This window comes from Triturus cristatus, chromosome 4_2, assembly GCF_964204655.1.
Source record: "Triturus cristatus chromosome 4_2, aTriCri1.1, whole genome shotgun sequence".
NCBI lineage: Eukaryota > Metazoa > Chordata > Amphibia > Caudata > Salamandridae > Triturus > Triturus cristatus.
Window position 1 is genome coordinate 371521770 of NC_140586.1, and position 21819 is coordinate 371543588.

General features: G+C 44.1%; 1 protein-coding gene across 2 annotated transcripts in view; it reads right to left on the reverse strand.

Moving 5' to 3' along the window:
- LOC146833911 (complement factor H-like) overlaps positions 1–21819 on the reverse strand; it is a 601647-nt gene that overhangs the window by 330965 nt on the left and 248863 nt on the right. For both annotated transcript variants that reach the window (XM_085601821.1, XM_085601820.1), the window contains exons 11-12: positions 20581–20742; positions 17182–17241 (exon numbers count right to left, since the gene is read on the reverse strand). In XM_085601821.1, the coding sequence (XP_085457947.1) occupies positions 17182–17241; positions 20581–20742 (222 nt within the window). The remainder of the gene's footprint in view (positions 1–17181; positions 17242–20580; positions 20743–21819) is intronic.

Sequence of the window (21819 nt, forward strand, 5' to 3'; positions counted from 1 at the left end):
GTGTCAGCTCTGCTCAGAGCAGTGAGCTAAACTCAGGCAGACGCTCTACATTAGTTATGCTTAAAAAAGTGGGTTAGTACAGACCTGAGTGTCAGTGATTGTAACCTAAGCAACGACAAGTTTCCATCAGCCATCCGCTCACGGGGCACCATCTGCATGATGAAAGGCACAGGCAGCGCTGCGAGGAAGGGGAGGCTGCTTGTGCCAAACGAAACTTATTAGGATAACTACCGCTCGAGATCGCGTCGTGGGAACCCGACCACTAGTGCTAGTGACTTCAGTCCTCCTGCCTTTCCGTAATTAATGACACAATGTTGCAGTCACATGACACCAGGTCACTGGGACAGCAGCAGCCTTGACACCGAAACAGTCCCATCGCCCGGCCTCCACCACGTCCCCAATATAACATCGGCCTTGCAGATTCCTGGGCGTCCCGTGAGCTGTGTGCAGCGCTAAAGATAAATTTAAACAAGCGCTGCGAGCGGTAAATATCAGCAAGGGGAGACGCAGGTACACCGGTCTCTGCCATCAGCTTTTCAGCGTTATGGCGAGGGCATGGGAGACTACCTGCACAGCCCTCCGTTCCTCTCCATGTGGCTCCGCTGCACTGCGATGCAAGTACAAGCTGGAGCCCGTGATTGATTGAACTGGAGGGGGGGAGGGAGAACAGGGGGGTGGAGGAGCAGGGTAAATAAAACAAGAATGCAAGCAGAACCAGCGCGATGCTCATGAGAGGGCGCCGCGCTGATAAAACAAGAAACCATTAGGTTTGGTAGATTTGGTGAGAGGATGTTTTTTAATGGAGGAAGGCAGAAAGTGGGACGCTCTGGAGAAAAGAATACAGGGAATTACAGAAAACACAGCTAGCGATGTAGTGGGACACCCTGCTAGAATCCTTTAAGACCCTAGATCTACCAAACACCTAAGCACTAATCCTAATGCACTTGAATCAGTTATATATTAGGGGACAACTAGAAAGGCTTGGATAGCTGGCGTCATACCCGGATACTATGCAACTGTTAATGAATGTATATAAATATATTTTCTCCCCTTCCTTGTACACAAGGGGTGCAGCCCGGATACATCTATAGGCCATATTGTGTTAAGATAACTGTTCCTGTTTGACTCCATCAGGAGGGTATTGATAGTGTAACTGAGCTCAGCATGTCACGATGCTAAAAATAGGCAATTGCCAGTGGGGAGGAGGTGGAGGCAGGTTGTAGTTTCTTACATTTATGGTTAACAAAGTTGTGCATATAAGCACTCTACGGAACAAATAATGTATCCTGTACCAACTATAAGCCCGCTATTACTTTGCATTCAAAGATATCCAAAATATATGTGGCGAATTTTGTGGTCTGATTAGATGTGCAGAACTGCACTAATGACACATAGTGTATGTGCTGTAGAAACCTAATTTAGTTTGTACAAAAAGAAATACTCTGGTATGGCAACCCCTGTGAACTAGGTCAAGTGAAGTTGCTGGAATCCAGTATCCTGTGTTTCCTTCCCTACCATTTAACATGTCTTTTGTTAATACAGATTTTGAGGACTGGGACCCGCACCTGTCTTTCCCCTGCATGTGTGCACGCAGAATCGACATTTTAAGTCCACATTAAAAACTGTGCAGGTACTCTCCAATTAAAAGTATTACCGCTGTCTTGCTGTCTTGAGAAGTGCCAGTACTCTCCAATTAAAAGTATTGCGGCTGTCTTGAGAAGTCCCGGTACTCTCCAATTTAAAGTATTACGGCTGTCTTCAGAAGTGCAGCTACTCTCCCTCGCAAAATAAGAAAGGTGCCGGTACTCAGTACCATACAGTACTGGCGGCATCGGCCCATTTAAAGCACTGCCCCTCGTCAGAATCCTATGTTCTGGTGAGCGTCAAGAAGTGGCAACTACAGAACGCAATGATGTGTCTGAGTGGCGTTTAATTCCTCACCCGGCCACTGCCGCCTTGGTCACTGCCCGAGTCAGACCAGCCCGCGGCCCGTGGACCAGCATTGTACCTCAGAGGGTGACTCTGAGCGCCATCAATCAAGCCTCAGCTGTTGAACCACCTCAGCAGCCACGCGCTCAACTCCACGCACTGCAGACAAGTCTAGAGCGCTCACCTCTAGCTGTTCGTTCGATTCTCGACACCGGCCGACGATGCTACAATGCCCTGGAAGTCACAGAAGTGCTGCCCGATGCCTCTCTCCCACACCGCCCGTGGCTGTTGGCGGGGGTGGCTCAGAGGGCCGCGGTTTGTTGCTCAAAGTTCAGCGTGCAAAGCAAAATTAAACCAGGAAGAGAGCACCTCATCGCGTGCACGATGTCGCGATAAAGCTGCACGCCAGAACAAAGTGCGCCAGTAAAGGGGCCAGTAGCCTTGGAAGGGTACCAATGATGACATGATCGTCATGAGGCGGGACTAACTTGCCATAAACCAATTGGAAGGCTGCATTTACGGACCTAAACCAATAAAAATGATGGGTGGAGAGTGGGCGGAGCTTAAACAAAGCTTCCCCACTAAAGTGTATACTGCATGACTCTGAGAGACAGCGCAAGCGATGCCTAGGCGAGACCTAAAAACAAGGAAGTGGGCATGACTAGGCATGCAGTGAAGATGTTGGCTTGGCTTTCAGCTCCCCAGAGCCTCTTGTGTGCACGCCGGCCTGGATGACTCTAAAAAAGAAATAAAACCACCAGCATGCGGCAGAATTCACGCTAATCACAAGGGTTTGAGTGCTGGCCCTTAATCCCCACCAGATCTTGATTTTTGGATGACTCTCTCTGTAACAAGCTATCCAAGATGGTGGCTGCCCATTTCCTCACGGCTGTGAATACTGTGCTTGTCAACTGAGCCATGTGAGGAAGACCACTTGGTACCCAGTGGTCCCTTATTCTTCAACGAATTTGGAGGCGGTAAGAGTGCTCATTACATTTTGCTCTGCTTTTCCGATGCAACTTATATTCACCATGCCCGGGCACCCATATCTGTGCTGTTGCAGGCCCAGCCCAAGTGCAATGTCAGAGGTTTTCAGTTGAAATGCATTAACATCACAATGTTAAGACAGCACTACGAGGCATGTTAAGGGGACTTACCCTGTTGGGCCTTCATTACCTGGGGATCATGTGCAGATCCAACCTCAGCCTGCACCAGTCTTTTCTTCTATCTCTCCAAGATGCTCCATTCACATCCTAAAATGGTGGTGCATTCCTGGGCCGAGATCTGGTCTTCCAAAGTACTGCATCCCTTAACCCACAAGGCTCTGTGTCCCTTAAACTTTGATGATTTTTTATGGCAAACTACATAAGTCACTACTACTAATTCCACAAAATGATGCTGGTTATATGGGCCCAGTCCACTTAATTCTCAGCGCTGCCTGCTTACAGCTAGAGCATGTCATATGAGGAATGAAATACAAGGAACTATACTTACATATGAGGTTCTGTGGTCCAATTGTGTACACCAGACAGTATGCCCCAGTTCCACCGACCACATGAAGACATTGCAATTGTACCATATCCCCTACATCACTTGGATTCTGATGTGGTGACCCTATGCCTACTATTATTCTGATCCAACACTGCACTCCAGCACCGCCTCTCTAATCTATACAAGGTGCTGGGTATTTCATTTGTGCACAAATTGGGTTAGATGTTTGAGACTGTGTCTAGACTTTTATAAGCTGAACCAGGTAGCCAATCTCCAGTGTGAGCCTAGGGGGTGGCCCTCCTTTCACTGTATCTGGTCCTGCAGACCTCAGCCTCCAGAGTTCTTCTCGATCTTCTGAAACATCAGTCTGTATCCCTTGCCATGAAAGAACTACACTGGCTTACTGTCAGTAACTGTATCAAATTCAAAACCCTGTGTCTCACTTTTAAGTCTCTACATGACATGGGTCCAGAATTTCTAAGAAATGCCATCTCTTGGTATATTCCCATTGGGAATCTCAGATCTCTGGGCCAAATGGGATGGTAGCAGCTTCCTGGCAGGAGCCACTAGATGTTGGAATACCCTGCCCCTCCATATCAGAGCCTCAACATCTCTGTTAGCCTTTAGAAAACTTGTTTTTTCAACTTGTAAACTGTTCTTCCCACCACGTTCCCTCAATCTGCTTAGCTATCAGCGCCAAGACATCCTCGGGTATTCGTTGCGCAAGATAAATTCATGTAACATAACATCTCAGATTTTACTTGCAACTAACTCCATCACGCCACTGTACGACCCCTCATCAGGAACAAGGCACAGTACAGTTTATCAAGTGGGTGTAAGCCCATTTTACCCATGTTACCACCCCCGTTGAACTGAAGCTCCGGTATTTAGTGTCTATAATCCCCACAGGGAGCACGATTGCTAGTGATTTGTCAGATCCGTGCATGGGACGACCGCAACATCTCCAAAATCACTGAGTCCTCACTCACGACAGGATAACCCAAATATGGATCAAAGCTATTATCCTGCTGTGGGTCAATGACACCCTCCAAGGTCTGCTACAATATATGTTCTAGTTCACAGGACCACAGCGCCACACATGGCCAAGCAGAATACTGCCACAATATGTTTGACACCAAAGACGGAAACACGAAACACAAAGATGCCAAGGCAAGCCTAAAATGCTCTAAACAATCATCGCTATTTGAGAATCTCTGGTGAAAAGCAGTCCTGAATCCTCCTCTACCATAGAGGACATACTACCCAAACTCATGCCTGTACATGATATAGCACAGAGAACCAAAACAAATATTGACCTGCTCCAAGTTGACATCGCTGGGATCCCCAAAGACCTTACTATTCAAATTTCTAATGCTGAGACAAGAATAAGTGTGATGCAGGGCTATACTGATGGGCAAGCCAAAAACTGCAAATCCTTGAGCGCTCCAGTTACTCACTAAAAAGGGAGTTTACACAGCAGGAGGACTAGAACCGAAGGGCCAACCTCCATATTTTTGGATTACCTGAAGGGATAGAAAACTCTGCCAACTCAGCAGCTGACTTTCTAATCTCCTGGAGCCCAGAAATCCTCCAAATCTCCTTCAACGAAGACTTTGAGATCAAAATAGCCCACAGGTTCTCTATTTTTAAGCCAAAAACTATGGCCACTGCAAGACCTCTGATCTTTAATCCTTTGTGCCACCAACACACAGAACTAATTCTGGCACATATACAGAAGGCACACATAATTATTTAGCAAGAACACAAGATGTCCATCTCGCAGGACTATGCTAGAGATACTGTTATTCATCACAAAGGCTTCCTGAACCTGAGGAAACGTCTTATGGACATGGAGATTCCATTCTCATTCTCCGGTTCCTCAAAATTATATGTTATTTGGGGAAAAAACTTTTGCTGACCTGCCCAGTGTGCTGCCGCCATTGCCGTCTCCCCTCCCGCTGCCGCAACCGGACACACAGCGGCCGCCGAGTGTAGGGAGACTACATCCCCCAGCCTGCCCTGCTTCCCGTGACGCTGTTCCCGCGCCCAGAGGCGATATAAAAGCCCGTAAAGCCCGGTGGAGCGGGTGCTCTGTTATTTGGGGAAAAAACTTTTGCTGACCTGCCCAGTGTGCTGCCGCAATTGCCGTCTCCCCTCCCGCTGCCGCAACCGGACACACAGCGGCCGCTGAGTGGAGGGAGACTACATCCCCCAGCCTGCCCTGCTTCCCGTGACGCTGTTCCCACACCCGGAGGCGATATAAAAGCCCGTAAAGCCCGGTGGAGCGGGTGCTCTGTTATTTGGGGAAAAAACTTTTGCTGACCTGCCCAGTGTGCTGCCGCCATTGCCGTCTCCCCTCCCGCTGCCGCAACCGGACACACAGCGGCCGCCGAGTGGAGGGAGACTACATCCCCCAGCCTGCCCTGCTTCCCGTGACGCTGTTCCCACGCCCGGAGGCGATAAAAAAGCCCGTAAAGCCCGGTGGAGCGGGTGTTCTGTTATTTGGGGAAAAAACTTTTGCTGACCTGCCCAGTGTGCTGCCGCCATTTCCGTCTCTCCTCCCGCTGCCGCAACCGGACACACAGCGGCCGCCGAGTGGAGGGAGACTACATCCCCCAGCCTGCCCTGCTTCCCGTGACGCTGTTCCCGCGCCCGGAGGTGATATAAAAGCCCGTAAAGCCCGGTGGAGCGGGTGCTCTGTTATTTGGGGAAAAAACTTTTGCTGACCTGCCCAGTGTGCTGCCGCCATTGCCGTCTCTCCTCCCGCTGCCGCAACCGGACACACAGCGGCCGCCGAGTGGAGGGAGACTACATCCCCCAGCCTGCCCTGCTTCCCGTGACGCTGTTCCCACGCCCGGAGGCGATATAAAAGCCCGTAAAGCCCGGTGGAGCGGGTGCTCTGTTATTTGGGGAAAAAACTTTTGCTGACCTGCCCAGTGTGCTGCCGCCATTGCCGTCTCCCCTCCTGCTGCCGCAACCGGACACACAGCGGCCGCCGAGTGGAGGGAGACTACATCCCCCAGCCTGCCCTGCTTCCCGTGACGCTGTTCCCGCGCCCGGAGGCGATATAAAAGCCCGTAAAGCCCCGCGTCGCGGGAAGCCCGGGCTAAGGGTGGGCCGTCTGAGGCCGTCGGAGGTCAAAGGAGTCGGGTCGGGCCACCCCCCTTGGCTTGGTTAGATGTGGGACATATGAGAAGTAAACTACTGTGTTTATCTTGTTGACTGTATATATGATCTTACAGTGATATTTGTAATATTTAAGGTAAAGGAGGAACTCTCATATTTTTTCAGGACATGGCAAGGCGCAGAGCCAAAGTACTAGCTGACTCAGCATGTAATACTATCGATACTTACTTGGTAAAAGCAGTTAGCGCCCTTACCCAAGAAATAGATCGCACAGAAAGAAGAATATCTATGGGTTCAAGCGCACTACAACCATTAAACCAAGGTAACCTTAGTAATACTTCTACACATAATAGCGAAGCGCCCTTAGCCGTGATTACCTCAGATGGAGTTGAGGCTAATGATAGCATCCAGTCCAAAATATCTAATACTCCTAGGTTGTTTGTTACAGATGATAGCCTTGCTTCCTCATTATCCCCCTTGGTAAATCCAAAAGGTGCACGGAAAAAACCCACAGGGCAGGGTAATACATCAAAGAAAAGGGGAAAAAAACAACAGAGAACAAGGTCATCACATGTACAAGGGCTAAAAGTTACCTGCGGAAGGGAACCTACCAGCAAGTTTAAATCAGGGAGGACAACTTAAAGCAAAAACCATACCTATAGAACAACTATGCAGGGATAAGGAAGTCTATACGACAACAATAAATACTAGACAGCCTCCACCTTGTATCAATCTGCCCCCGGAATGCAGTGCATACGTAGCAGTGCTTGCGAACATACCCAAGTTAAGAAACGGGCAAGCAGAGAATCATGATACATTAAAGAACAAAATCCTTTACTGGTTGGCCAATAATTGTAACTTCCCTATGGAGGGGGCCAGCCAGATTATACTAGTGCAGAGAGTGGGATGGGTAGGCCCCCTTAGGAAAAACTTTGAGGGGGACTGCATCTTAATAAATTTCAAATCCTGTTCATGGGCCAAAAATACCCTTGAAAATGCACCATTACCATCAGCCTGGGAATTTAACACTAGGCTATTTTTACAGGCATTTATTGGAACCCAGCTACCCAACTAACAATAATTTTGTAAACATTTCGAGATCCCGCTCTAATTTTTCTATCCCAACATATAATAGATTTAAGGTTTTTGAATCCCTGGAGGATATTGATTGACATATTCTGTCAAAAGGTAAAAGTCAAGTCAGTTACCCTTTAAGTCCTACACAAAATGCAGTTCCCAATGAACGGAAGGGAGAAAAGAGTTGTGGCAGTCAGGATACCTGTCATGTATTCAATGCAGTGGAAGTTGTAGACTCATCCACTGCATTTGAACTTAATACAGTAGAAGTTGGTAGTATTACAGAGGGATTCGAACCCACTTGCACACCAGCCAAGCTATATATGAAAGATACCCTTTCACTCATAGAAACTTCTGTAGCTGCGTTAAATGGCTGTGCAGTTGCTAACCTTGACCTGGATCCGGGCTATAGTGTTGTTAATTGGAATATAGCAGGTATAAACAGAAAATTGGACTCCCCCTTTTGGAGGGACTTTATTAATACAGGCTATGATATAATATGCCTCCAAGAAACTTGGGGTGAGGAGTCTATTTTTATTGAGGGTTATACCTCATACTGTTTGAACGCGGTTAGTTCAGCCGCCGGCAGGGCTAAGGGAGGTTTACTACTTCTGATATCAACTAAACTCCACACCTGTAAAATTAGAAGTTGCATCTCAGTGGATGTTTACTCTCAGGTGTTACGACTCGAGTTTGATAAAGGCAAAGATTTAGTATTGAATAATTTTTATAACAATGTTTTTAGTGCCGATAGAGGCAAAATCCTAACCCCGTTGGAAAAGGAAATTGAGAGGGCTCAGGCGCTATCATGTAATCAGTCCATCATTTTATGGGCGGAAGATTTTAACATCAGCCCATGCCATTTTGCAATGAGTGATTTGTGCGGGATAAGAAGGGGGAGCGGAAACACGGAAGAAAGTGATTACTTTCATTTCCCATATTGTGCCTATGGCACAGCACTAAATAACATGATAGCAAAGTTTGATTTGGATATGTTAAGTTGCACGAAAAATAGAGAACATTTTAACTGTCCAACCTTTACAGGAAGAAATGCTAATACTTACATCGATCACATTTTGCTCTCTAATAACACTGCTTACTCTAACTTATGGGTCAATGAGCAAGCATTAAGTGATCATAATAGTATTTCTATATCGTTACAATGTTGGGGTAATAAACAAAAAAACGGCAATAACTGTATTAATTATGTTGAAGCCGTAAGACCAAACGGAATGAGGATTAGATGGTCGAGGATTGTCCCACATCAAATACATGAGGAGGTGTTAAGAAAATGTAGCAAGGAGATAGAATTAACTTCCTCACCAAGACAGTAGTCTAACAGCATACTCAATAACCTTCTTAGGATTAACGAAAAAATAGAAAGCCTGCTCACCAAGAAATTTAAGGGGAACAAATAAATTAATACAGGATGGTTTGATAAAAGTTGTACTCGCGCCCTGCACGATTTAAAACAAGCTCTGAGTACTAAAGCACGAAATTCTACTAGTATTAAAAACTGCTGTGTTAATTATAAAGTATCCCTTGCCAAGAGGAAAAGAGACCTTCAAGAAGAGGCATGTAACAACCTTAATTTAGCGGCAGATACAAATAATAGCAAACTTTATTGGGAGACCATAAATAGCCCCTTTCTGAAGAATGACAGAGTGCCCGAATTAACCTCACATGTAGATTGCAACTCATGGACGGAACATTTTTTAAATATTTTTAACCCTGGTAGGATAGTTTTAGATTCTTCAATGGATAACGATTGCACATGGCCAAGGTTACCCATAGAAATAAGTCTAGATGAGGTATATGAGGGATTAAGTAATAGCAAAGGAGGTAAAGCCCCTGGACCGGATGGGGTCCCGTTGGATTTATACAAATCCGAATTACATCTGTGGGCCCCCATTTTGACTAGATTTTTCAATGCAGCCGCGGAGGGACAGTTACCTATCTCCTGGGGCCAGTCTTTAATTACTCCCCTCTTTTAAAAAGGTTCCAAATCTGAGGCAAGTAATTACCGCCCTATCTCTCTATTGGATTCCTCAATAAAAATTATGAGTAGAATAATGTTAAAAAGACTTGAAAACTGGGCCATGGACAATTCAATTCTATCAAAGGCACAATACGGTTTTAGAAAAGGTCTGGGGACATTGGAACAGTGTGTAAATCTTGACCTGCTTATCAATAAACACACTGTTGCTAAGGAGGGCAACCTGTTCCTCTGTTTCGCAGACCTGAGCAGCGCTTTTGATCTTGTTGATATCTTGTTAGAACTTGGTGCCCCAAAGGAATGTGTATATTTTTTGGCACTGCTCTACTCAGGATTATCATGCAAAGTTTGTTATGGACCATTGAGGGAATGCACACCGTTCTTTAAAGTTGCCAGTGGAATCCGACAGGGTTGCGTTTTAGCGCCGTTTTTATTTTCATTATTTATTAATCAAATTGATCTGATTTTAAGTCAGCTACCCTCGGATGCCCCTACTATAGACGGGAGTGCTACCCCAATTTTATTATATGCAGATGACGCGGTTCTTTTATCGTGAACACAGGTTGGATTACAACACCTTATAGATAGATTTGTGTTATTCATTGAAGATAGAAAATTGCTAGTTAACAAAACCAAGACTTTTGCTATGACCTGTGGTAAAAAAGTAAAATCGGCTTCTACATTCTATATTGATAAAGCCAAGATGCAAACGGTCAATAGGTTTTGCTACCTAGGAATAACATTCTCTGGAGATGGGAAATGGAAAAACGAGGACGAGAATGTGAGAACGAAGATGAGTAGAAATACCAATAGTATATTCAGATTCGCCGCCAAACTAGGGCAAAGGAGGATAAAAGAAATGATGGCCATTTACAACGCCAGGTGTGTCTCATCGGCACTGTATGGGGCGGGAGTGTGGGCCCACCATTGTGTGAATTCACTACAGAACGATGAAAATAGGTTTTTTTAAAAATTATTATGTGGCCCCCCTCAGCATCAGCTATGTTAATCCATGAGGAAGTCGGAATAGACTTCGTTATGGATTTAGCTGCATTGCGCCCATTATTACTCTGGCGGTCTATCTGGTCTAAACCTGAAACAATATTTACACAATGAATCATTAAAGATTGTTTGAGGCTTGACCATTTATCACGTACACCTTGGTTGAGCTATATTTATTATTGGTATAATCTTTTATATGATTGTAATATCCGCTTGAATCCAGAAGCTGCAGCGTTGATATCAAAGAAAGACCTAAAATGGAGGTTTCTTTCATACAAGAAAGCGGCTAGAGAGAGGCAGTCTAGAAATCTAATAACCACAGTATTCTATTATGATTTAAACCTGATGAAAGGCTTTCAGACTTATCTTACCATCGTAACACGTAATTCCCATTGATTTGTTTTAACTCGCTTAAGGCTGGGGATTGTTCACCATTTGGTATCATTCCCGCATATGAGTGTTAGATCTAATGCAATGTGCCCATGCGATAATATTTCAAAGCAAAGCTGTTGTCACTTTTTATTGTTCTGTAAATTTTATTGTCATTTTAGGAAGTTTTATCTTAAACCTATCTTTTTAAAATATAATGTTCGGTCCACTAAACTAGCAATGAAGTTAATAATATCCTTAGAAAGCCCAGATATCTGTTTTTCTACTGCATCTATGTGTTAAAGTGTGTAACTATAAGGAAGTTGATAATTTGCTCTGTGTAGCCTCTATTGTTCTGCGTATTTTGCACATTCATCATGCACTGACAGTAATCCTTTTATGTACTCTTAACCATGAGCAGTCTCTGGATGCATATTGCACTTTAATAATGCCTTTTTGCACTTTGCACTCTTTGCACAGCCACTATACATTTGTCACTTTACGCGGAAATCGCACTTTGCCAAAGAACTCTAATGGAATATTTGTCTGGTATGGAAAATGGCTGAATTGTACATAATAATGTATTTTTACACATTGTATAAGGCACCTTTTCTGCTATGTAATTTAACTTTGTTTTTATTGTCTGTCTTGCTTATATGGTTGGATTCTTACAAACCGAATAAAGCTTTTTGACTTGATAATATTTTCAGACCCGCCAAACTTAGCAGCCTTCCTAGGCAACAAACCTGAATCCCAAATGGACTCTGACTCTCTTCCTGGTACATCAACAACTCTCTACTGGACCTCTCCTCCTGATTGTGATCCTGTGCCAACGTCAACAGTTTAGATATATCCTTTTGCTGAGAGTCATCTCCTTCTTGTGTGAGAATTTTCCGTTCCTATTTCCAGATCATGGCATCTGGTCTTCATTGACGTATTTTCGATTTGTTTGTATATTGTTTCCCAAACATTGCTTCACTGTGCTTGGTTAACCTCAGATGTACTATCCATACAATGTTTTTGTGAACTGATGACTGTCAGATATTTATTCTCAAATGCAAAATAACAAGTTCTGTAAGGGCACATTTTTCATCATCATCCCTCTGAATATATATCCCAGATCACACATGTAGTCCTCCCAGCCAACGGTGACCAGTCCACATTAGCTTACTGATGCACCGTGGTTTGTACTATCAGCTTTAGCTCTGCTAATAGCATACCTCTTTATACATGTGTCCATATTAGACACGCAACACTGAGGAGAGGTTACTGGCTTTGTCTCACCACTACTCATACTTATTGCCTCAACTAACAATAAACTATCGGACATTATGTCCTAGAGCACCTTGGTGCTTTTCCCTGATATGAATTTATGGATACCTAGGTTGAGGAATCCGACTATCCTTTCAGAGGATTCTAGACCACACGCCCAAATGGGTCCTACTAAGTAGACCATATGACCTCGTAGGTCTCCTCACAGTTAGTCCTACCAAAGTTGATCCATCAATAACACCAACCCAATCCTTCATTCCAGGAACAACAAGTTTTATCCCGTCATGGAATGTAGTTCATCACGCTCAACTCTGATTCATACCATATTTTTGTTCTACCTAAGGGATGTATAGATAGTCACTTGATTACAGCCAAGAATATTTGGTCCTTGTTTGTATCAGATGTTTATGCATTTCATTTCCTGGTACTACTCTCTATATAAGACTACTAAGTTGAACTTGGACATCCAATGTGCTGATTTTGTATCTATGTCTAGATCTCTTATTCCAGAGCTTAGACAGTACAGGGCTAATTTATCAGGGTCTCTTTATTTCGCAACATACGTTTTTATGTTTATACAAGTATATGTTTCAATTGTTCTTGTTATACTTGCCATTTAACATGCTTGTCATAACATTCATGTTAAGCATACCATGCAACATACCATACTATATGTTCATGCCAAACATACATGTTTAATGACATACTATTCCATGTAATATGTTGCTGCATCCTGCATCACTCTCACCGTTGTGGTTTCCTGCGTTTTCCCTCTATCCGGCCAGCTTTACAAGCCGGCTTAGCCACTTCATCCACTACCACTCTCCCCACGTACCATGTCTACACCAGGTAGGAAGGGGCCCTAACCTGAACCTGGGCTCACCCGGACTCTATGTGGGCCCCCTAAGTTACTGGACCTTTAACCCTACAACCCCCCTAGCACCTCCTCCGAGTGAGTTATCTGGTCCCATGATGGGCTACCTAACATCTTCCAAGGCCCTTCTAGGCAACCTATACAAGGATGTCCATCAGCACTAAAGGAAATGGTTCAGTGTCTTCACTAAACGTTGTCGCCTTGAACACCAAGAGGTTTAACCACCCTCTTAGAAGAACCAAAGTCCTATATTACTGTAAGGATTTAGCTGGGGATATAGTACTACTCCAAGAGACTGGGGGGCAGATTTACAAGCCCCGTACGCCACATTTGCGCCGGCGTTGCGTCACTTTTGTGATGCAACGGCGGCGCAAAGCCAGCGCCATGCTGCGGGGAATTTACATCTAGGGAGATGCGTCACGCTGTAAAGCCCTGCGCCACATGTGGGTGTTCCGGCACGGGGGGGGGGCGTTCCGGCGCAGGAACGCCTCCGAAAAGTGGCTGAGTGAAATCTTCAAGATTTCACTCAGTCACTTTTACAGCCATGCTGCATCAAAACCCTGCACCTGCTTGAAGCAGACCTAAGGATTGACGCAGCATGTTAGGAACAGGGGCACCCCGAGCCTTGCTGGAGCTGCGTCGCGCTTGCGAGCGACTCCAGCAATGCGCCGCCTTTCCACCGGGGGATGCGACACACATCTGCCCATCCATGTGCCACGGTGCGCCGCATAGTAAATGCGGCGCATCAGTGATGGCGCACGGGTGGGCAGATGCATCGCAACTCTTCTGGCGCATCCCTGCTGATTAGCAGAGATGCGCCAGAAGTTGTAAATCTGCCCCTAAGATTGGTTTCAAAGAAGTCCTTTTAATGAGGAAAGGCTGGGTTTCTGATGTAACTTGTTCTAAAGCTTGTAGGAAGAAAAACGGTTTACTTACTAACCCTACTCATCAAAAAATCGAATCTAACTGTAATCGCTTCAGAACATGATACCAATGACAGATGGTTATTTACTAGACTAAACAACGGGTTCATGATCTTTATTAACTCTGGGCAGGTAACTCCGCTCCGCCAGTGGAATTTGCTGAGATTTGCCTACTCCGCTTTCCGTGGTGAATGCATAGGTAGGCAAAACTCTGCCTCCGTGGCGGAGCGGAGTTAGCTGCTCCCTCTCCCCTCCCAAATGCTTTAAAATGATAAAAAGAAGGTACTTACCAGTGTTTCTGCCACCTCCCCTGCCTGGCTGCTCTCCTTCCTGCTCCTATTGAGTCCTTCTTCATTAAAAAAACACTAGGTTGTACATTTAGAAAGTGCGCATGCGCACGCGCTAAACGTACAATGTAGTGATTTTTAATGAAGAAGGACGTGAGGCGGACCGAGCAGGAAGGAGAGCGGTCAGGCAGGGGAGGCAGCAGAAACACAGGTAAGTGCCTTCTTTTTATCATTTAAAAGGATTTGGGAGGAGGGAGGGAGCGGGGAGGTAGCAGAACGGAACGATGCGTAGCTCCATGGAGTTTTTTTCCAACTCCTATGGCAACTCCCCCACCCTTAATCTTTATATCATGAACATTTATGCCTCCAATGTAGATGACCCAATATTCTGGAATACCCTCATTAGAAAATTAGCAGACATTCCACGAGACTCTAAAACGATAGTGGCTGGGGATTTCAATCTCCCTGTGGGCCCCATCTTAGACCGCTACTCTGCTTTCAAATTTGTCACCCCCAAGGCACATAAAAAATTGCTCAATCTTTGCTCCTCACACTGCCTCCTAGATGTTTGGAGATTACATCACCCTAAAGATAACTATTTTACTTTTTTCTCCCCTCCTCATTCTAGTTATTCATACATCGACTATGTACTTGTAGATGCCTCACTCCTTAAGGCAACTACTGATGCTAAGATACACCCAATTCTTGTATCAGATCATGCTGTGGTTTCAATGTCCATCACGATCCTTCCTGATAAAAGCAGAAATAAAATTTGGTGTTTAAACACAGAAATACTAGAAAATGAATACTTTGAACTGCCTATGCCTATCCATATCAGATGGGCGTCACTATGGCATAACCCTAAAACAGAAGTTGATGCTCAGGTTGCAAACGCGCAGGCCTTGAAAGGCAGTCAGCTAATCAAGGATCTATATGACAAAATCAATGATCCTCTCCCTTTTTAGGCTTTAGCCGGAATATATGCCCTCTCTAACCTAGATTGCTACAGTTACTTAAAGAGTAAAGCAAATCTGTCAGAGCTTATATTTACCAAACACTCATCCTTACCGTCCCAACTAGCGATATGGCAACAATCAGGGCATATTGCCTCCAAGATTTACAAATTTTCATCTGACCCATACTCAACATAATCATTGATACCGCATACAAAATGGGCTAAACATTTTCAATGCTGACATATTTAACCACATCACTGAAGATCAATGGCAAAAAATTGTAAAACTCGCGTTATGTAACAAAATTGCCTCCTCTCTCATACAATCCAAATTCTTTACATTGAACCTGGTATTCTGAACCCTTTCTAGGCTACGAAAGCTGAACCTGAGAGAGACCGATAAATGTTAGAACTGCAACCAAGACACTGGTTCACACCAACACATTTTCCTTGAGTGCCGACACCTGGAACCATATTAGCTTCAGATACAGAACAAGCTATCAAATATAGTTGATATACCCATAACTCTACGCTTTCCTATGATAGCTCTTGGTCCCTGTGCTTCAGTAACGCCAATGATATGGCTCTGTTAGACCTTCTTTTAACCATTGCAGTGAAAGTTATACTCTCTAAATTGAAATCATTTAACCTTCTCTATTATCGCACCTGGCACGCATGGGTCTCATACCTCAGAGGGGTACACACCCTACAGTCTAAAATGCAATCTATCCCCAATTACCAGTGCAGTATGGCTCTCCCGAGACAAATACGTAGAAAAGAATACAATCAAGGGGATAGCTCATTCTCTGCCAAACTCCTGAGCCTGAACAAAACCACTTCCGGTCTCCAGGTTTCTCAGTCAACCCTCTCCCCACACTTCCCCTCCCCACCTCACAACCTGGTTCTCTTTTGCCTGTTCTCATTGGCATCAAGACAATACATCATTATGATATTCATAACCCACACTATACACTCCACAGCTACGAAATGTACCAGCCTTACCACATCTGTACCCACTCCTCTATGCGTGTTCCTAGATACCCTGTATGGGCTGATCTTACAAGTGGGTCCGGATTCACAGTGGTTTCATAGCTATCCTTTATATATATCATTGTTCCTCCTTACATGTGCAGAATACACTTTTTCTCAAGAGCACTACAGTCTTGAGTGTATGATGTCCCACAATATTCGCCATGAAACTTGTATATCATTTGTTTGACATTATTGTATCGAATGACCACCTCCTACTTGTATAGCAATGATATCTGATTTTATATCTTTTTTTAATTAAATAAAATAAAATACTTTGAACAAAAAAAAAAAAAGGAAAAGGGCCTTATTATGCCTAGCTGGACAGACAGCTGCCCCTACCAGGGGAGTGTAGAGGTCATGAACTCCACCACGCTGATGAAGAACTGTCTGCCATATTTAGAGATTGGCAGGTGGAGATATATATACTGTGAGAGGAGCAGCTGTTCCCTTCACAGCAGTGAACGTTACCGGCAAGCGCCATGTTTAAAGTGCCAGCTCAGCAAACCTTTTTTGTTTTGATTAAAAAACTACCAAAGCAGAAATGTGTCATCTTTCTTTTGTTTATGGAAAAAAAATCCCAAAGCAGAAATGTGCCATCTATGAACAAAAGGTTAATGGACCAACGCACAGGGAACAGGTGCCTTGGATGACAGAAATGGGCAGGAGAAATGAGTGACAGTTGTCCCTTCCTCAATAAGGTGGCACACCAATCACTGCGCCTGTAAATCGCTGGTTTACCGTCCTCCTCCCACTCTGCCAAACTCTACATAAGGGCGTGACTTCTGTGACTGAAAGTAGCGGTGGCTCCATCTTACAGAAATACAAATATTACCCTTGTTGTAACTTACCAACGGCTGGCTCTGAATCATCGACTACAAGATACTCAGGATAACCATCCTCATATGTATCTGAAAAATTAAACATTTCAGAGATTAGAAAAACAGCCGCCCATATGCCAACAACAAGTCATTCTATAGTACATGTAATCTCACTATGACAAAAGTAATGCAATTTAAGGGCGGATTCCATCCCTCACTTCACATCAACCTCGGCTGTACTTGGCAGCACTCCATATGCATAGTCTTAGTCTCATCGGTGTGTTCTCTCTCTTGCTCCTGAGGGACATTGTTTTAATAGATTGTTTGCTGCACATTTCTGCTTTAACCTTGCACTGTACTCAAACTTTAACATGGCAATATGTTTCTGTACTTATTAGGGTGCACTTAACGTGTTTCCCTTATATATCATTTACAAGCTTAGGCTCTGTATAGTCACTCCAACCTTCCTCCTCATCCCTCCCTTGAGCACAAGAATAAGCGTGAGTCATCTCTCATTTGAGCAGCCACCCTCATTTTTATTTTACTGAAATGCCTGCTGTTGCTGTAACTTGCATCTTTTAGTTACTAAGATCTCAAATCCTAACGAGAAAGTTTACCAATGCCTCATGATTGATCACGTGAATGGTAATGCAAAATCATAAACATAGTCAACATAATATTTGTGGATGTGTACTCTATAGTAAGTAATTCCAGATGTGTAAAAAGTGACTTGTCACCCCTAAGGGTATCCAGGCGCTGGGGGCCGTCGGGGAGATCAGGTGAGCTATTGCCTATCGTCACATGATGCTGAGCTGAGCTGCCACCGGCGATTGAACCATGATGAGCCCTGCGCTCCTGGTCCGGCACTCCGGCCACTGCGCCACACCTCACCCAACTCTATCACGTTAGAGGTAGCTCAAAATGCATAACATGAGATACGGATCTCAGAAGGGTCTGTGCCTCACATGAATGCCATGGAGCATTTGTGAATGTCATCCTTGGGCTGCCTTCAGAGACAACCAAAAGTGATGAGCTGAGGAAGAATGAGGTAGTTGGAGGGGGAAATAAATGGCTAATGGGGAACTTTAGCGTGGGTGAAGCCAGACTATCAGAAGAGAGCCAAGTCCTCGTGGGTAGGGGAATTGATTAAAAAACATGATTTTGAGAAAAATAGGTCCTTAATCTCTGCAAATCCTGAAACTGTGCTGCTATCCATTCATTGTACAATGAAGCTATCAGATTTAAAGAAGGACGATGTATTCAGAATAAAATGATACACAGTAATTGTACATGTATACTTCTTTGTCTGATGACATGTAAAAAGTTAAATGAAGAAAGTAAAACAATAACAACCATCTTCTATGCCTAGTGGTAGTTGCTCACCATCAGGCTCTGTGGGAACAAATGCAGGCATGTGCACTAAGACATAAAGTGGCATTTATAATGTTAAGGTTTATTTTAATTGCTGAAAGACTCAACAAAAAACAGTATCAACATCTGGTCCTTAAGAGCACCCAAAATCACGTGTCCATAATAAAGAAGTGTTTAAGACCCTCCAACAAATGTAGCAAATGAGGTACAACATGGCAAAGTGTGAACGTGAGCACAGATCACTAGGCTCACAGTTCCACTCGGGTACTTGTTCCCTCTGTCTAAGTCTTGGAAGGTGCTTCTCATCATAGATTTTGCTACAGATAGTCTTGTATATAGTAGAGTTTCTACTACGTTATCAAAGATAATGGTAGTGCAGCTTATTCTTCTGAAAAGGCCAAACACAAGAGTAATTGGCAGACCTGCTGCTTCTCTGCATGCGCTGCATGTCTCTCAACTTTTTTGCTTACTTATTCATACTGCCTTTATTTAATTGTTTTCACTCAAAAGCTACTCAATAATAGATTCACAGCTGGTTAAATTGATTCAGTAAGCTTAGCATTCACTTAAGAGAAAGTTAATTTTTAGATATTTAATTAGCTGTCACCAGGTATAGCATTGGTCTGAACATTGCATCTCTCAAAGATTTGCTGCAGACAGAGTCAAGTAAAGTCTTGCTAATGATCTGGCATTCCTTTAATCTACAAGGTTAGTCTGAACTTTCACTTTCCCGAGCCATGCCAGGAATTATGGGTACTTTGGATGCCATCTTGGGAGATGTTCAGACCACATCCTTTGCATCCATCTCCGTCACGGGTCTAGTAAGAGACATAAGCACGGATGCACGCAGTGGGTGCACTGATGGCACGCAAAAGGCAAGCCACTTTGCTCCTGTCCATGCCTAGACCAGGCCCAGGGCCAGAGACTGTTGGGGTTAAGGCCCAGACCACCTATGCTCTTTACAATTTGCTCTCTCGTGCTGCTTCCTGATCCGCACCTTGAAAACATTTGGCATACATATCTCTTTTTAATGTGCAACCAAGCTCCCAAATGCATTTCTGTCAAAGCTGTGCTCAGTGGGAGTATCTTTAAAATGACAAATGGGTGAACTGATTAGGTGCTTCATCCTTATTGTGCGCTTTTACACGCCCGGCGACATATTATACATTGTGCCCTTGAAGTGCAATGGGTGTGTGTGCGTCCCCTGGCACAAAAGTATTACAGAAGTGTCTGCAGAGGCTTAATAAATATTGGGGGTCCTAATATATATTTTACTGATTACCAATTTTCTTCCGCATTACATTCTAACTTTTGGTCCCTTGCCCACTCTATTCTCTCTTTCCGTCCCCCCTTTCCCCCTCATTTGCCACAACTATCCCTCACTTTCTTGTCTGTCCCCTTCTCACTCACTCTACATTCTCTGCTGTCCTCCATTTCTTCCTGCCTCAATCAGTTTCTTTCTTAACGCTTCCTAGCGCACTTACTCTTCCCCATATCTATCAAAGTGCCCTGCCTCTTTACCTCAATGTACCAAATTCTACTGTAACTCTGTTATTTCCAAATGTTGTAAAGCGCTCTGCTACTCTTGGGTCCAGCCAGCGCTATATAAAACCTTTACATAAATAAATAAATAAATAAAATAAATAAATTGTGCTTCCACTGCTGTAATACTGATAGCACTGATGCACATGTAGCGACAGCGCTATCATGAGACGGGGTTCTGGTACAAATGTAGCGACAGTGCTATCATAAGACGGGGTTCTGGTACAAATGTAGCGACAGTGCTATCATGAGACGGGGTTCCCTTATTTGCACGAGCATGGCCCCAAGCACATAACGGAATCACTTTGCATCTGCGCCTGCCTTGCATTAACGACATGGGTGCCGAGCCAAACATGCCTTATGTCTTTAACAGGCACACTTAAAGTGTGCCACAAAAGGCAACCCTAAATTTCTCTCCAGGTATGGTTAGCAGAGCAGTAGATCTAAATTCCAGGCAGCAGTGACACATTTTAATTTACAATTTTCAATAATTTATTGATGTGTTGAAATATTTACCTCTGCAAGAAGGAAGCTTTGGATACCATCCAAAGTAATAGCACTGGACTTTCTCAGCTCCATCCAATTTTAATCCATCTTGACATTTAAGTTTGGCAACATCGCCATTTTTAAAGCTCCTTGTGCGTCCGCTGGAATCAACATTTAGTGAACATGTAATTTCTGAAAAGCAACAAAGAAAGATTTTCATTGTAGGTTCGACACTAGGTTCAGATATAGAAAGGGCAGTACAACAACATGGTAGCTTAATGTATTGGAAGGGAATTACTGTTAAGGGTACAGTTGGCAAAATAAATCTGAAGAACAGTGCTTTTCCCACAAAGCAAACATGAAAGTTCATTACAGGGTTAACACCACTGGCCCTCGCTGAGATATGTTGAACTGATGATACTGCTGTTTATGGCTGGGTAAACACCTCTGATGCTAATCAATGATGAGGTTGGTCCTACGGGGTCCTAAATAACCGCCCTTCCCTGAGTGGATGACGGAGAATGCAGTCCTCAATTTTCTCTTTATTCAAATCTCCTGGAATAAAACTGGGTTTTTAAGGTTCACTGCTAATCTGAGTGTCATACAGTTGTTCTTGGACACACACCATATAGTGTTTCTTCAAGAGACTTCACATCAAGAAGTTTTTTCAAGGAATGAGAATGTGAGTTTCGAAATTCAAAAGGTTTCATATTCATATGCCCACAGAATTGGTGTCTTGATAACTTTGACTACTGGTGAACTGGTAAAGAGAGATCCATTTGCTCTTGCTGTAAAGACTGAGATGATACAGAATGGGCACACGCATTTAATAGTTTGCAATGTTTATCAACATTTATTAAAAGTGAAAGCAAAAGATCGGCTGAACGCCTCTATTGAATATGTGTCTGCCCTCTTGGATCATTACTCACGTAAATTATTTATTTATATATTCACTTTTAACTCATTGTGAGAAACAACATTCAATCAATGAGATAGCGCGGCCCCGCACCTGTGCGGGGTAGGGGGGGCGGAAACCAACTTAAGCCTTTGGAAGATTGTTCAGAACATACTGCAAGAGGCTGTAACTAGAATGGGTCCATGAGGCATGGCTGAGATGTGGCAGATCTTTCTGCCTGAAAGAAGCCCCTCTAACCTCCATCCTATCGAGAAAATACCAGAGTGGCGGAATGGCACTCTTGTCGCCCAGAGGCCCATCTCTGCCTGGCACAGCAGGCAGCCAAAATAACCCTGCAAGGAGAAGGCCCAAAT